This window comes from Cheilinus undulatus, linkage group 11, assembly GCF_018320785.1.
Source record: "Cheilinus undulatus linkage group 11, ASM1832078v1, whole genome shotgun sequence".
NCBI lineage: Eukaryota > Metazoa > Chordata > Actinopteri > Labriformes > Labridae > Cheilinus > Cheilinus undulatus.
This window is the reverse complement of record NC_054875.1, coordinates 39,902,353-39,919,949: the sequence shown is the minus strand read 5'-3', so window position 1 is coordinate 39,919,949 and position 17,597 is coordinate 39,902,353. Positions and strand designations below refer to the sequence as shown.

At 38.9% G+C, this 17,597-nt stretch overlaps 1 protein-coding gene across 1 annotated transcript; it reads left to right on the top strand.

Moving 5' to 3' along the window:
• The first annotated feature begins 1,259 nt into the window (after window positions 1-1,259).
• On the top strand, window positions 1,260-17,342 carry cs (citrate synthase). The gene is made up of 11 exons (XM_041800331.1): window positions 1,260-1,423; window positions 5,845-5,895; window positions 6,197-6,304; window positions 8,537-8,602; window positions 8,946-9,077; window positions 9,678-9,866; window positions 10,006-10,205; window positions 12,060-12,189; window positions 12,937-13,038; window positions 13,341-13,550; window positions 15,272-17,342. The coding sequence occupies exons 1-11, from the start codon at window positions 1,373-1,375 to the stop codon at window positions 15,440-15,442; spliced, it is 1,410 nt and encodes a 469-aa protein (XP_041656265.1). The 5' UTR covers window positions 1,260-1,372; the 3' UTR covers window positions 15,443-17,342.
• Window positions 17,343-17,597: the final 255 nt, after the last annotated feature.

Sequence of the window (17,597 nt, the reverse complement as noted above, 5' to 3'; positions counted from 1 at the left end):
TCAAAGATGATGCTGTAAAAGTCATTTAAGGTCTTAGGTGCAGTGTGTTTCCAGCGTAAAGAAAGTTAACTGAGACATAAGAATCTAGATGTGCCAAATACACTATTTTGTGGGCTTTATCCACTTCTGTTATTAACATAACTTGCATTATGTGACTTAGGATGAGTATGCAATTTAAGACAATGTACTCCACAAGCTCTGATTCAAGAATGACAGCAAGGTTGGTTTCTCTCTGTACTGTATTTGAATAACGGGGCTGTGTGTTTCTGTTTTGATACATCTCTGCATTTTAATTGTTTCTTGTGTATCGAAGCATTGGACAAACTGTTGAAACACTGTAGTCCAAAAAGTTAGCGGACAATGGGATTGACCATTAAACTATGAACCAAACTAAACCGGTTTAAGTGCATGCAGGTGGTTTGAAACATATGCCCTTGACTCTTAAACAACCAGCTACTTCTTTTTTTCCAACAGTCCTTGACAATAAAGTTTGAATCTCTTGTTTTACAGCAAAATGTATTTTTGTTCAGTTATTTACAAACCATTATGGTTGTTATCTGACAGAGCCATGTGGATGGATAACACTGGCTGTAGAAATACCAGTGTGGAGCTCCCAAGCCTCATGGGATCATGTGCGGCTACGTTTTCTCTTAGAGTACCACTTTTGTGGGTGAAAAGATTTCGGTTTTCCAAACAGTTTAGTGAGATATCCATTTATAGCATTAGCCAACCCTGATTGATTGAGAGTAACATATGCTAATACTGATTGCCAAAAATAGCACAGGTCAGGTATAAATAACATGTAGGTAAAGCCTTTGATCACTGGTAGAAAATAAGAGACAAACATTTTATGAAGGACTGAGCTGTGGAAAAAAAAATAAGGTAACTAGGCCATAATATCTTGGTTTTATTGCTCATGATTGATCTTGATGCCATACTTAGATATTGTGGAGCTATTAAAATTTACAGCAGTAAAGCTCAGAGTCCATTATATTGCACCACATTCAAAAATGTCATTTCAACGTGTTAAATAAAACTATCTTAACTGTAATTGCTATCATACATGAATAGATTATAGAGACTTTAAAGAGCTTGTTCTTGAACATACCCTGGTTGAAAGCTGTCGTCACAGGCAGACAAAGGCACTTCACCCAATCACCGCACTCCTAATGCTCCTGTAGCCAATCAAATTCCTTTACGATGTTATCCCATCAGGCCCATCGTCCAATCAACAGTGCTGCTACTTGCGGGCCAGAATCCCTCTTCAACCTTCTGCTTTCTGGAGGGGCACCTTCAACCAACTCCGCGGTGCACTGGCAGCGGCTTCTTAGTTGTAAAGATTAAGAGGAAATAACACTTGAACACAGACACAATGTCCTTTCTCTCAGTCAGCAGGCTAGCGCCCAAACTCCTCAATTCAAAGGTAAGAAGGCTCGAAACGGCCTCGGGGCCACTTAATTCACCAAAGGTGTGAGCGTTACCTTGAAAGCTAACGTTAGGTTAGCCCGGCTAGCGGCGAGCTAGTCAACGTTCGTTAGCCTAGCTTTGCTAACCACATTGTGAAATGCTGTTTGGCGAGAGCTTGTCTTGTACACCTTTATAATCTGGAGTTATTTTGAAAAAGATGCCTATATTTGTTGTTGTTTTGTACAGGGAAGTTCAAACGTCCATGTTAAAATGTTTGTGAACTTGTGTCATGTCAGCTAGCGTTAGCATTGTAAGCGTTGCTTTCTATGCTGGCCTGGTACTGTGACAGTCAGGACATGTTTCCTTAACCAACAGGGACTAGACAGATTTAACTTGGTGTCAATGAACGATCGTGCCAGTCACGTTTCTTTAGAATTGATTTTACTGATAAATGGTTCCTAATAGGTTACAGACACGAGGGTTTCTCCTAAACTCGGCTTCAACTTTGTGTTTCTGAACCCCCCTCGTTGACCTTCACGTTAAAATTTCAGCCATCTATTTTTGATAAGGTGCACCAAATATGTTTATCGTTCTTCAAAATGGAAATGTTATGTGATAGTGCAGAATTAAGCGTCTTGTATTTGTTTTATACAACTTACATTAAATTTTATAAAGTGATAAAAACTGGGGAATATGACTATTGTGAATTATTATTTATAATGAGAATTGCATTGATATCTATCTTGCAGTTGTCACTAAACCTAAATTTCAACTTTAATGTGATTCTAGTAGAATCATATGACATCCACACCTGTTGTGATACCACTGGTACAAAATTAGGAGTCCTATGCACCCAATATTGGGAGCTTAATTATATTCAGTGATCAAAAACTGTAAAGTAAATTCCTATACACTCTACAAGTTGCACAAAAACATTGGTAGTGTTACAGTACTGAAATGTTGCCAACATAAATGTGCAGTCTAGACTCCATATGTGCTTGCCTACAACTTGTGAATCTCCTGTGATTCTTGTCTTGTGAATAGGTTCTGTTTTCCTAAAGCTTATTTATTTTCTGCTAGGGATGCACGATATTGTTTTTTGCAGGTTTCTTATATACCAGTAGCAACAAATTAAATTGAGCTAAATTTGGTACTGATAACAATATTTAAATGTACTTTTAATCTTAATCTCTTGGTCCCTAAAACACACAATTCAAGTATTAGGATGAATAAATTCACAAATTTAAGTCCCTTCAACGCACTTAAAAGTTTCAGGCATCAGGTTTAACAAAACAATAGACTTAAGATGATATAGGTCTGTCAGCCCAGCTGAAAACTCCACTTATTATTTGTTCATACATGCAGTATTTAAAGCTGATTCAGGCAGATTTTTGTTGTCAAAATATCTGCTGTAAATATTCGCAGGAATTTGCACAACTACCAATATTAATATCATGTAATGTTGATAATATCCTTACTTTTTGATGCTATCAAATTTGTGTTGTCACTCGGGGAAATAACAGACTGCACATTTTTAAACACTTCATATCAAAAATTATCGACGCAAGAGCCTTATTGGCAAATATAACCCTTATAAATTGTTATAAAACAGCTTTTGCTTTTATAATCAACTGGGTTCTTCATCACTATAGCACCCTGAGGCTTATCATGCTCAGACAAGCTGCTGAAACACTGCCAGTTATGAAGCTGGTTGCTTTTCATGCGTGCTGTAACCTTCCACTGGGTATAACCTAGTGTCTTACCCCACTGACCTTTCAGCCTAGACAACTTCCACTTAGATGACCCTCATATCAAGTTGTCATCCACTCCTGAAGAATTTCTAATCACTTACTAGGTTTCCTCCAGAGTAATCGGTGACTAAATGACTTTCTTTCTTGAACCCTGTACAGACCAATGAGGAGATATGTTGTCCCTGTTATCGGTCTTGTAATTATGGATATGTAGAGATAACCTGTGTCACACTCACCCTTTCTCTCTTATCAGTTGCAATCTTTGCACAGGACAATTATTAGTCAGCTGTATCTTTCATTTCTGCAGTCCATGCTTGGGTTGTAAAATCTTTTGTTTCTGAATTATGACTGAAAATCATGTGACTCACAAGACTGGGATCAAGGACAAAATACAATCTTGTGATACTTTATTGCCTTAGGGAATTAAACTGGTTGAGCAAACTTTAATTTTGTGTGTTTTTTAGCAGAAAATTATTTTGAAACAGAAGTAACTGAAGTCCCAACAGACATGAAATGCATGTTCTCTACACCAAGGTTTCTTGCTGAAGCCAGTTTGTTCATTTGCTTTTGTTTACCAAAGAGCAAGTTAAGTCCGACATTGTTCTTCTTGTGTTTCTTCTTAACACAGCCTCTCCTATACCCCTCTGAGCAGGGTTGTTGCCCTAACCTTTCTCCTCAGCAGGAAGCTAGGAGTGACTGAGTGAAACTGGCGCTCTATATTTAAGACCCTGGCCTGAGCTGTTACATAATCTCTGTCAGCTGTGTAGAGTCTGTGTGGTGACCTGCGGTCCTACCTTTTGTTTTTGGCAAGTCTTGTCAGTTCCCTTTCTACTCTCACCCCCAGTTTAGGTTACGATAGTGGACCTATTAGGAGCAAAGCCAGCTGTCCCTTGTTTCCCAAACTCCTCCCTCTCCCATTGATGAATTAAATGAGCTTTAAGAGGAGTCATGTTTCAGTACAGAGTAGCAGTAGGCTAGACTCCCCACTACTGGCACTGAGCTTCCGAGATTACTAGTCTCTAAACACTTTAATAATCAGCGCCTGTATTTATTTAATCTCTATCCTCTTTTCTTGCTGAAGTTCCAGCAGCAAACCAAGGCTTAAGGATCCAGACTACACGAAATGTTTTGGTTTCTCATGCTTATTTATCTAGTTTTTGGCATGACTGATAAATACAAGCTGGCTTTTCACAAATGCCAAGATGGAAAGGAACAAGAAGAATAAAGTTAAAGCCTTCGGCTTATTTTTTTCATAGCTTAAAATCAATCAGTTTTTTGTTCAGTTTTTTGTTGACATCAGTACTAAAATACCTCCAGTACCATGTAATATATGGCATCTGTGACTATGCTTTTACTTGCACCAATTCCAATAGAATTTATTTATATCCAAAAGAAGTTGGAAATAAACAGTTTTAAACAGTAGCCCACATAAGTTGTACTATGCTGACACCATGGATGTATTCTGGCTACCACTGAAAACCTTGTCTTTAAAAAACAGATCTCGGACAATTTATCAAATGAAAATAGCAGAAACTAACAGGTAAAAATAGCTGTCTAAATATAGTATGAGTAGGTTTGTCTAAACAGATTTGTCATTGCACTGCACTGTGTAGTTTATTTACAAATAAAAATGAGCAACTATTGGGAAGGAAAAAAGGGAGTTGGAACCTTTTCTCATGTTTATTTAATCTTTTGTAATTCAGTGGTTCCCAGTAAGGTTTTCTATTGGTTTTATCAATGAAACCAAACTAAGTTGTGTTTTGACAGCAGTGTATTTCTTTCCATCTTTGGGTGCAAGCACTGGGGGTCTGAAGGAAAGGTGTTTGGAACCACTAGTAAATTTTTTTATTGTAACTACTGCAGCAAGTTAATACTAGGTGTGAACATAACTAGAGCATCAGGACATTCACTGTTTAGTCACCTTGGCATGTCATAGTAAGGTGGGACTAGACAGAAGGTAGACCCACCTGAGTTTTAAACCTCAGATGTCTGAAAAGGTTCGAAGCCTGTCCCTAAACTCAGAAAGACAGCAAGAGATTTCTAAAGCACACACTTTGCTGTTTGATAGAAGTTGAGCAATATTCATGTGAGTCAATTGTGAGTCAAGATTGTTCATTGTGAATTGATAGTTGGTGGGGCAGCTCTTCGTGCGTCACATGAGGATAAACGGAAGTAGTCACCTGCAGTTACTTGTTTCAGGTCTTTGTAGTTGTCTGAGTCAGTCGAGGTGTTTCAACACAGTTAACTTTGTTTTAAATGGGGTTGAAAAAGAGTAGAAAGTAAACACTTGCCCAGATCAATGCAAAACTGATACAGATGGAGGAAAGAGAAGTTGAACATTTGATACACTTAAAGAGAGGATGCCCAGAGGAATTGTAGCTATGCAGTGAGGGAAGAAATGAAATGCTTGTCAGTATAAAGAGGACAGGATTAATAATTGAAGTCCATAATTGATTACTAATGATAATATCAGTCATACTCTGCAGGGTAAAGGCCAACAGATCAATGTAAATTGGTAAATAAGAACATGCAATTGTGATGTAAAGAGTTGGATAAAGGATGATTTATTCTTGGACTGTTTTTTGTGACAGGAATTTGTGAGAAGAATTTAATCTGCACGGGTTGTCTCAGTAGTATTTAGCTTCCTGGTTATGTCATTCATATTATTTCTTTGTGTCTTACCCAGAATGCCGCCTCTTTCCTTGTGGCAGCCAGACATGCCAGCGCATCAACAACAGTAAGTACACTCTGTTCACTCCAAGGCTGTCTGCTAGCCTCGGATTTCAGCCGCTATTAATCTGTTGTTTAAATAATCGGTTTATAGCACTTTAGAAAAGACACCGTTATCCCTGTGGGTTCCCTTGAGTTTTATAAAATATGATAATAAACCTTGTGAAGCTACACATCAATTCTGTTCCACTATAATGTTTATGAGTCTTGGCAGTAAATCTTAGTACAAACTAGAGGATTGTATTTTACTTAAAGTCTGTATGTTTAATGGAAACAGCAGAGTTCTGACTGATTACTTGTTGTTCCAGAATCTGAAGGATGTTCTGGCAGACCTCATCCCCAAAGAACAGACAAGGATCAAGAACTTTAAACAACAGTATGGCAAAACCAACATAGGACAGGTTACTGTTGATATGGTAAGTAATTCATGATGATGTTAAAATAATAAGACAGCTGCATATGTCAACAATGGATCAGAATAAATGTAATCAACTAACAAGCAGGGATTGTCTAATTTACTTTATCAATAGGGAAGGAACATGTAGGTCATCAAACAGAGAATTGATTAGATGTGGCACAGTGACCTCAATTATCTGTCTAGGCTTGCCCAGCTTTGTTTACTGACAGGTTTGAGTGTTTGATCAACTCCTTTAGAGGTCACAGTATAAAGCTGTGCTTCTTTCTGCCGGTGGTGTCATTTCAGCTGAGTCACTCAGCCATCCACTGTACACTGCAAACATCTATCTCCCTGGACCACTTTATACATTTGCAGATTCACCAGTGCACCATCTGCGTCATCATCTCGGGTTTATCAATCACTAAATTCTTTGACCTTTGATCCGCCTCTTTGGGATTACATAACTTTCTTAAGACTTGACTTGGGTCTGTTGAAGCCTGGGCAGTATGGACCTAAAATATTTGAATATTTTTAGCTGAATGAGGATATACAAACTGTATGTATGGATATTTTCAACAAAAATAAAGTCACTTCTAAGTCAAATCCACATGAGACAAATGCCAAACACCACACAGGGACTCCTATAAACAGCCAGTATCACAATGTCAAAATGTGGGAAAATGAAATAAAAATTCTCCATAAATGAAATGATAATTTCTGGGTTTAAATTGTGGTCAGTAAGCATGCAAGCTTGTAAATTAACCTTTTATCAAGTCTTAAAAGTTTGGCATCTATTTTTCCTCAAATAACCAGTAAAAATATCAATATAAACACTAAATGTTACCCTGTACCTTGTTTGAAAATGCATATCAATTTCCCCAAAAAACTTGATATATTGTCCAGCAGTAGGTCTATTTATGTTCAGTCATAATTAGGGTTGTCAGCACTTCTCCATTAATGTCAGTGTACTAAAGATCCGTTATTAGTGCATTAACTTTTTAATTGCATTAATCCAAGGCTTTAATGTCCCTTTCAGCACACTTTGGTTGAGCCTCTGCAGTATCTTCCTACAGCCACAGTGATGTTAAATAAGGACACCACAGCTTCTTTATGCTTCATTATTAGTTATTTCCCTTTTTTTTTAATTTGAGAAGTTTTTTTCCATTCCTTGCTCATTTGTAACAACACTGACTAGAAGTTCTGTATCTTCTTTTGAAATAAAAGCAGGTCTATATCCAAACACCAAGTGTAAGGAACAAAACCCATTTTAAATTCAAAATAGTGGGATTTAAAATGTGACAAAAAGGAGATTAATTGTGATCAACAATAGGAATTCTGAGATTAATCCCAATTAAAGGTTTTCTTCTTGTTTGACAGCCCTAGCCATAGTATGATAATCTTTATCTGTGGCCAAAATCATGTTCTGTAAAGTGATGTATGTTTAGTACTCAGTGTACATCTAGTTCACATCTATGAAAGTTTGCCTTTTCTTTTCTGTTGCATTGTTTTCCATAGCCTTTGACAAACAAAGTTGGCAAATTCAGAGCAGTCAGTAGATTGTGATTTCATTGCAAAATAGAAACTGCACAGACATCAGGCAATGAGTCTTTTTTACTATGACTTTTGACAACACCGATCCGAATAAATCCAGACTGATTTACTTTACCATCACAAATTTGGCTGGACCTAGCCACACCCTGAATGGTCATGCTCTGGAGCCCAAATGTGCCGGCCCCACCTCCAAGTGCAATGTAGTGACATCACAGCCGTTCATCATAATTCAAGGACGCTCTGCAGATGTGTTTAAGTAGAAGTAGCTGCTCCAAACTCTGAAATACCTGCTGGATAAACAATAGAAGAAGAAGAAGCTCTGAGGTAGAATCAGTGGCCCACTTTTTAACTAAACAAGGCCTACTGAAGTGCAGCTACAACTTCATTGACTCAAAACGCCACCTCATAAGCTCTAGATGCACCCTCAAATGGGTAGCTTGGTTGTTGTGGAGGAGCAAATTCCCTGCTGTGTCAAACCAAGCAGAGCCAGGCTAGGGATCTGATGAACTTTCTTTGCTCATGTCTCAAAAGCATATTTTAGAAATGCTCACATATAAACAACCACCCAGTAATTTTAAACTAATAAATACTTTGAAATTGATTGAAAGATTCGGAATAATTCTGTCATTGTTGCTGCAAACACACATCTGAAGTAAGTATTAACAAGAAATGCATTTTCTCTTTGTGCTTCCCTGCACAGGTCTACGGAGGAATGAGGGGCATGAAGGGTTTGGTGTATGAGACCTCTGTGTTGGATCCAGAGGAGGTCAGTATGCTATAAAAGCAGCATTAATGTTATTTTTCTAACAGTGGTTAAATATATTGAGCTCATTATCCTGTGGTAAAATATCCTGCCTCACAGACACTACACTTGATTTTTTTTCTTACTGAAGCTATGTAGGAGCTTTTCGAGGCAGAGAGTTAATGTCATCATGTATCTTGTTCACAGGCCGCCACATGGAGTGAGATATTCAATTAAGCAAATTTAATTAGCAGAGCTGGAGCTCATGGTGGCAGCTCGCCAACACTTACTGGATGGTTCATTTCGGGATAATTTCAATATGGATTTCTTTACAATCTGTTTTGCTTCTCTCTCCATTCTCACACAGGGCATCCGTTTCCGTGGCTACAGCATCCCAGAGTGTCAGCAGCTGCTGCCCAAAGCTCCAGGAGGCGAGGAGCCGCTGCCCGAGGGTCTCTTCTGGCTGCTGGTCACAGGACAGGTTCCTACTGAGGAGCAGGTGAGAGGGAGCAGAGTCCTAGTGCTGCAGTCGTTATTTAACCATAGATTTATGATTGATGGAGGTCTGAACAGCAGTTCACTCTCCATCTGTCAGAGCTGGTGGCTCAGACTTTGTGGGATTTTTATAGAATGTCATTATCTTTTATAAGAATTACAAAAGATGTTAGTGAAGGTAAAATATTTGCTTCTGATTCAATTAACAATAGGGACATAAAAGGGATAAGATCCATAAGGCTTAGGCTAAGTGTTTTGTATGAACTAGAGAGCCTTTCCTCTACATTTGGACAGACATTTTATTGCTGCTAGATATCTCCTCAGAGGGTTATGCTAGGACAGCTTTACTGATAAGAGCTTTGCTTTTTGCTGAGTATAGCGTTTATTTGAAGATATAACTTCTCCTCAAGAAAAACAAGTACTCAGACAGTTTAGTTGTTTCTTTTGTATTTAACTTTTATTTTACCTTGCAATTTTTGTCAGGTAAGTTAAGTGAAAACTTGATCTAAGGCTTTGCCTGTAGCACTCATCCTCATCAGCTAAAAGTTAGAGAGAATAAAGATGTCTATAGGTGGTCCACTTATACCGTGTTCCTTTCCTCCAGGTGAACTGGGTGTCCAAAGAGTGGGCCAAGAGAGCAGCACTTCCCTCTCATGTCGTCACCATGCTGGATAACTTCCCCACAAACCTCCACCCCATGTCTCAGTTCAGTGCTGCTATCACAGCTCTGAACAGCGAGAGCAGCTTTGCACGAGCTTACTCTGAGGGTGTTCACAAGACCAAGTACTGGGAGGTGAGTTAGCATCGATAACACAGAAGCGTAACCTTGTTTAAAACCTTCAGTGTGTGGTTTGTGACTAGGGTGGAAACATTTATGTAAATAAAAATCCTTTAGTCTGTTATAATTGGTTCTTTTTTAATCATTTGTGTAGTTTGTCTATGAAGACTCCATGGACTTGATCGCCAAGCTGCCCTGCATTGCAGCTAAGATCTACCGCAACCTGTACCGTGAAGGCAGCAGCATCGGGGCCATCGACTCTAACCTGGACTGGTCCCATAACTTCACTAACATGCTGGGCTACAGCAACAACCAGTTCACTGAACTGATGAGGCTCTATCTCACCATCCACAGGTGCAAGTTCAACCATATCTATCAGATTTTACACCAGCATTGATCTTAGACATGGGCACCATGGCGCTTCCTGAGGTTCCTGTTTTTTTCAGACTATATGCTTAGAGTGAAAGATAATGAAGTGTTTACACACCACCTCAAACAGTAGAGCTACTATTGGGCCCGAGGACTAAAAACCTATTCATTTTTTCAGATTTAAACATAACCTAGAATCACGCTGAAAGGAGAGATCTTAATTGATATAAAGTCTTGAGCTAGAATCCACAAAATTTGTCGAGGTGACAGAAAAGAGTCTTTTTGTTTTAATGAGTGAAATTGAAACCTTTGGTTTTACACAACACTTAAACTCAAATATTGAGGTTAAATGGCTGGAGGAACCCTCCTGTTGATCTTACAATAAGGCACACTGGTCTTGGTAGTTTGGCTTAGGTAGTGATAGTTAGAAAAGAGCTTCCACATTAATGCATTCATTTATTGCTGCAACTTTTTATTTCCTACGTTAACAACAGTCCTGCTATTTTGCATTGGCAGCTACCCAAAGAAAATCATCTGGTAACATCTGAAGTTTGTATAAACACCAACCCATATACCAAGTAGAATATGTTCAGAGTAGGGCTGGGAAATTAATCGCAAATTAGATTAAATTGTAATATGGCCTGCTGCAATTTTCAAATTGCAATGTAAAGCGCGATTATAAGGCTGTAAAGTGCAATGTATCTTTAACCTGAATTTGTGTCAAAATACCTGTTGAAAAGTTTTTTTGCAGCAGCAGCAGCAGCAGTGGTGTCATGCATTACATATCGTATAGTCATTCAAGTGCCCTTTTTTAGAAAAGTCTACAAAAATTACTACTTTTTTCATTTTTGTACATTTTTCTTATCAAATATTAGAATGACAAAAATTATCACTCCCTTCAATACAACAATTCATATCTAATTTGCAATATGAGTCAAAATCACAATTAGATATTTTTTTTTAAAAACTGTGCAGCCCTTGTTCAATATAATATTGTGCTGGTTATAATGTAGAAGGATTCACTGTTTGCATATGTTGGAAAATACATACGATGAGGAACGTAAGAAATAATCATATCAACTTGCAATTGCAATATTGGGGGGGGGGATAAGATTTTTCCTCAAATTGTTCAGCTCTTGTTCAGAGTCGCACATTATCAGAATAAAGGCACAACAGTGTTCCAGTCTTTGCTCGTTAATAATAAACATGGAGGGCACCTCACTGGAGCATAAAATCCTTTACCATGCTGAAGCATGATCCCCCGTAGTCCTATGCTGGCCATCACTTGTATTGTTCCAGGCCAAACCAGGTGGAAGTATAGATCTGTCATCATGTCGTACCCCAGGAAGGCTGGTTTTGCATTAGGGTACAGCTAGTACATATCTTAAATAGACAAACAGAAGCACTATGACACTCCCAGTGTACAAGAACTGCAGTCTCACAGAGAAATACACACACAGCAGCTGCGAACTTTCTTCCCTTTGGGGCTTATTTTAGGTTGTTATGTCAGATACACCTCTAACGCTGCCATTGTGTAAGATTATTGTTGATGGGAACAGTGGTATTGATACGTCATGTCCACATTGCACGCCTTTGTTTATGCATGAGCAGTTGTACCATGTCGAAGCACCTCTTCTAAACCATGCCAGGGCCAAAGAAGTGTACAGTGCTTGAGTGCAGTACAGTGCACTCACAAGTCCAACAAACAGGACTTCAGGGGTCAGATGTACTCGGCAATGTACAGATTGCCTAATGTGAAACTGTCCTTTACAAATGCAAGTGTGTTCAAAATGCAACTTGAATTTTTTTATTTTAAATGATGGTTTTATTATTCTGCAGTGACCATGAAGGAGGCAATGTCAGTGCCCACACCAGCCACTTGGTGGGCAGTGCCCTGTCCGACCCCTACCTGTCCTTCAGCGCTGCCATGAATGGTCTGGCTGGTCCTCTGCACGGTCTGGCCAATCAGGTCTGTGTCAAGCAAGTTACTACTTTGACATATAAAATGTGCAGATTTTAATAGCTTCAGAGTTTTTGTGTGAGGCCGTCTTTGATAGCTCCTCTCAAGTCATGTCTCAATAGACCTTTTTACCAAAGAGTTTTATTATATCCCAGATTTAAAGTAAAAGTTTGAATTTAATATATTTAACTTCTTCCACTTCTGGCAGGTTGTCACACTTTCATTACTAACTGTGGCACCATAACTTTATAAGCTTTTATACTTTGACAAATGTGCACTGAGAAGATCTTCATAACTGAGCATTGTCAGAAAGTTTGCAGTTCTCATGTTTCACAAACTGCCTCGGTGTTGAATCATAGCATCCAATCACTGAGTTAAATGTCTGTCTCTGCTTGTTCGGCAGGGCATGGGCAAAGCTTACAGGGTGTCAAAGCTCCAGCTTAAATAAATTTAGCCACCTTTATAATTGGCTTTTTCTAAGGGCTGCATAATATACTGTTTGACAGTGCTGGAGCCAACACTGATAAAATGACTTGATAAGTGTTAGCTCATATTGAATACCTTGTGTGTTCAAATACTGATGATTGTGATACATTGGAAGAGTTTGAATACATAATCATTGCTGAGTTTATTTTAAACAATATGCAGATGTTTTATCTTGCTGAAAGGTTTTTTTCTCCTGTTGTGGTGTGTTGTGTACAAGCTGTTGAAATTCAGTTGTACTCAACAGTTTGTCTTTCCCCCTGTGTCTCACAGGAGGTGCTGGTGTGGCTCACTGCCCTGCAGAAGGAGATGGGTGGAGAGGTCTCTGATGAGAGGATGAGGGATTACATCTGGAACACACTCAAGTCTGGAAGGGTAAAGAAAAAAACCCTCTCACAAACAATTCTAGTCATTCTACTAATTTTTTAAGTATTGCTCTTCAAGAATGCAAAGATGGCCAGTGCACTCAGTTTTAAAAGCATTTTTCCAAAGGCTATTTTGCCTTTGGGGATTGTTGCATTTTGCAGCCTGAAACTGCCCCATTTTAAACTCAAAACACATTTGATTAACTCTTTCTTCCATAATAGATGTTCTAAAATGCTTTGCAGAGATTTAAAAGAGCAAGAGATCCTGGAACAGTTCAGAAGTGAAGGAAAATTGGTCCTCTGTTTTTATAGGTTGTGCCAGGTTATGGCCACGCTGTCCTGAGGAAGACTGACCCACGTTACACATGCCAGCGTGAGTTCGCACTGAAGCACCTGCCCAACGACCCCATGTTCAAGTTGGTCGCCCAGCTTTACAAGATTGTACCCAACGTGCTCCTGGAGCAGGGCAAGGCCAAGAACCCCTGGCCCAACGTGGATGCACACAGTGGAGTTCTGCTGCAGGTAGGACAGGCGTTGTAGCGTGAATCTTTTTTTATTGTGTTTATTGAATTTTCCTCTTTTCCACAAGAATTAAACACATATTGATGCCAAAACAAAAAAACTAGAACCACAAGCAAACTAAACCAATTTTCAGCTTAACAGAGTTACACAGGTAGTAATTGAAAATGTTTGTGTTAGGTAGGCCTTTGGTTTAAAACTCATGTTAAAAGGAAAATACTAAACTACAAGATTCTCCCAGGGGAAAACGTCAAGTATAGCCTTACACAAGAGATCCATGATTGATGAGGATTTTTTGAGCCCATACAAGTACTGATACTGATATTTAAATGTAGCTCAGACTTAAGCTGCTGTAGGTCTGTTGGTCCAACCTAAAACTCCACTAACTTACTGGTTTGTACAGCCAATATTACAGATGATATAGGCAGATTTTTATATTCAAAACATAGTTTTTTGAAATCTGCAGAAGTTTTCCAAGATCATGCTGATCATACTGTGCATTGCTACCTTACACCAAAACCAGTATAGGATGTTCACAATGGAGATATACGTTATTAAGATTTATAATCGTGCTTTTGCCTCTGTTTAAGAAAGAACAGTGGATAGAGAAGGAGAGAACTGGGTATGGCATGCAGGAAAGAGGCTGCTGGTCGGACTTCAACACAGCCTGCTTAAAAAGGCTGTAGCCTCCGTACATGAGATGCAGTCTAACAGCTCGGCCATTGTTGCTAACATTATTGGTTTTTTTAGAGCTATAATGAAAATAGATCTTGGTGTGTGACTTTCTAAACTGATTTTTCCACTGAAACAACCATGCAAAATCACTTACAGAAACTATATAAAATAACTTAATCAAAAGAGTTTTTGACTTTTAAATCAGTTGTTATGAATCCTGATTTATGCTGCTGTGTTGACTGTAAGCAGCAGCAAGTGCCATTGGCTTGTGTAGCCTGAATCTTGCAGAGGCCTGTGCATGTATATGATATGCACCTTCTTAAAAAATGCATCCAAAATGACACAGACTGCAAGCCCTGCAGGGTAGCACTGGATAACTGCTTGTCTCTGAGTTGTCTGCAGGCATGTTGTATTTATTCTAGAGTGAGGTGAATGGCTGCAGATGGATTTACGTCTAGTCAGATCTACTTGCAAGCATCTGATCCATGCTCATCCATGTCTCTCTCAGGGCTGAGCGGTGCAAAATAATTCCTCCTTAGCTGATTCAGCAGCCCTACGTCAAATGTCTCCTCTCTTTTTTTCTTTGCAATAACTGCAGTATAATCAATAGCTGCTCAGTCCTTGCCATTGTAAGTATGCTCAGATTCAGCTGTTGAGTATTGCAAAGCAATGTGGACACACCAACACTCAAGTATGTGGTGCTTATGATGATGTAGGCCTTTAATGACAAAGATTTGATTAAAAAAGCATTGTATACACCAGGTTTAAGTCTCCTCCACTTTAATGCTTGGCATCATGTGCTGCAGACAGTACTGAGATGTTTGCAGACTACAGAGTTTGAGCACCCTCTGCTGGACTTAATTCCGTTACAGCATATCTGAACCCTCCCCAAGCATTGTTTTCTGCATGGTATTTGCTTTGAATATGTGTTCATATAAGTGTATATTGTGAAACTCATATTTCTGTAGGATTTGTTTATTTGCACACGTATAAAGCTTTGTTTAATTCTAATCTTGACATGCTCCTCTCTCTGTCCTCTTCCCTTTCAGTACTATGGAATGACTGAGATGAACTACTACACGGTGCTGTTCGGCGTGTCCCGAGCTCTCGGCGTGCTGGCTCAGCTGGTGTGGAGTAGAGCTCTGGGCTTCCCCTTGGAGCGCCCCAAGTCCATGAGCACAGATGGACTGATGACACTGGTGGGAGCTAAGTCAGGTTGAAGAAGCACCTGAAAGGAGTTTGGGGGTTAGTGTGAAAGGTGGGAGGAGGTGGAAATATCAAAAAAGGCAGACAAAAGTTGACCCCCTGTCATTTCCAACCCCAGGGATACAATGGGATTCAAAGAGACAGTACGCTTTTAATGTCATTTCACTAAAGAAGGGCCTTTTAAAACCATCACATCATTAGTGTTTTAAATGTGTTTAGTCAACAGCTATTAAGTTTTCACGTCAAATCTTCTTGAGAGGTGAAAACTTCAAACACACGTTCATGTAACCCACAGTAGGCTCAACGTATGTACCATTAGACGTCTGCTAGCATCGCTAAGATTTTCCCCTGTGCAGTGCCTGCCTCTTTATCAGCACTGGATCTGAACTATGAGTAGGCAGAGGCTTTTAAAGGGAATTATGGGAGTGAATAAATCTTCCCCATTATTGTTAAAAGATCTGAAAGTTGACCCTTTTCCTGCTTTTGGCTCACACAGAATTTTTTTTAGGATATCCCAAAGCAAAAAAACTTTTTCCAATTGAAATGTTAGTTTGTTATTTTCAAGGTTCCCAGATCCCACCAGTCTATCCATGCGTCTCACTCCCATGTATGAACACTCCAGTTTAGGAAAAATGGTCCTCATGCTCAAAATTAACACCCTGTTCAAGATATGTTCACAAACATGAAAATCAGTTAAAAGATACTGCCCCTTTAAATCTTTGTTCTCCCCTTTTTCTCCCACTTTTAGCGTGTTTTTTTTCTTAATGATGGCCTGTATAACCTCTATGATCAAAATAACTGTCTTGTCTTACTAATTATTTCTGCTCTGCTCTTTTTCTTTAACATGCCCTCTTATTTTTCATGTTTCTCTCTGCTCTAAAGGGTCTTCTGAATGGTAGAGAATCAGTAATAATGTACAGTAACAGTAATACTGAAGATTTGAGCAAAGGGTGTTGTAATTGGCAGCCTGTAATAAATCCTTAAGAGCAAGCTTGAATAAAAGTGGGATATATTTGGGGCTTTTTATGAGCTTAAGTCCTGTCTTATATGAGTGTGTGTTTGTTAATCCCCACAAGAGAGCGCTTTTAACATCAACTACTCCAAAATGAGCACTTGCTTGATTGGATTTCCTAATTTGTAGCAGTAGAAAGAAACCCTCCCAGGTTGATTGTGTCCCCTTTTACAGAGTTTTTTTGTGTTGAATATGTATAAAACGATAATCTTTGGGTTCTCATTTTGTGGTTTTATTTATACTTTGTGTACATAGGTATATATATGTATAGCTTGAATGTATGAGCTCTGTGCGATCATTTGCTTGTAATAACCACAATGATTACCAGTTTACCAACATTGCAGTAGTGTCCGGTCTCACCAGTCGCTGCGAAACTCAAAGAACAAAAGAAAAACCTGCAGCTATCTTGTATATACACGATTTCTTGCCTAGCTCTGTGGGCCTAGCCGGTGCTTTTTTTTCAGGTGTTTCACTTGAATGTTTCAAGCTTGCTCTTAAGCCCTGGGTTTGTCAACACTCCATTTTTGTGTAGTTAAAGCTCTTGCATCTTTTTTCAAACCTCTCTTGCCGTGTTCATCAGTAGTTCAATCAGGCGTTCAAATCTCTCCGCTCTGCTACCATCTTCCTTTTGGCTGTATCAGGAGTGTGTGTGTTAGTGTGTTTGCTGTAGTGTTCTTCCATGTGGCGGGGTGTTTAAAAAAAAAAACAAAAGATGTGGTTATTTTGATCGTAGAGGAGCATAAAGGTTGTACATGGTAACTGGGAGAATTCAGTGCAGACGGCTTCATCAGAGAAACACTTTTGGGGGACGGGGCTGGATGGGTCAAAAGGGCAAGAAAAGCTGGAAGAGCAAATATTGGAAAACCTTAACAAAAAATGGAAAATAAAGGTTTTTATTAACACTTTTCAGTGTCGATTTGTGATTTTGAATAAATAACCTGTGAAATACAGGAATTTTATCTGGTGCATCTATATTAAAATCGGGATTAGAGATCACACTGGTTATACAGTGATATCCATTGAGTCAGTGATAAATTTGTCAATTTAATTACAACTAAAAATGTTTGTCATCAGGCAGATGGGACAACAAGCTAAAAATAGATCCTTGGTGATAAACACTCTGACTAAAAGAAAGCATAATATTTGTCTAGGATGCT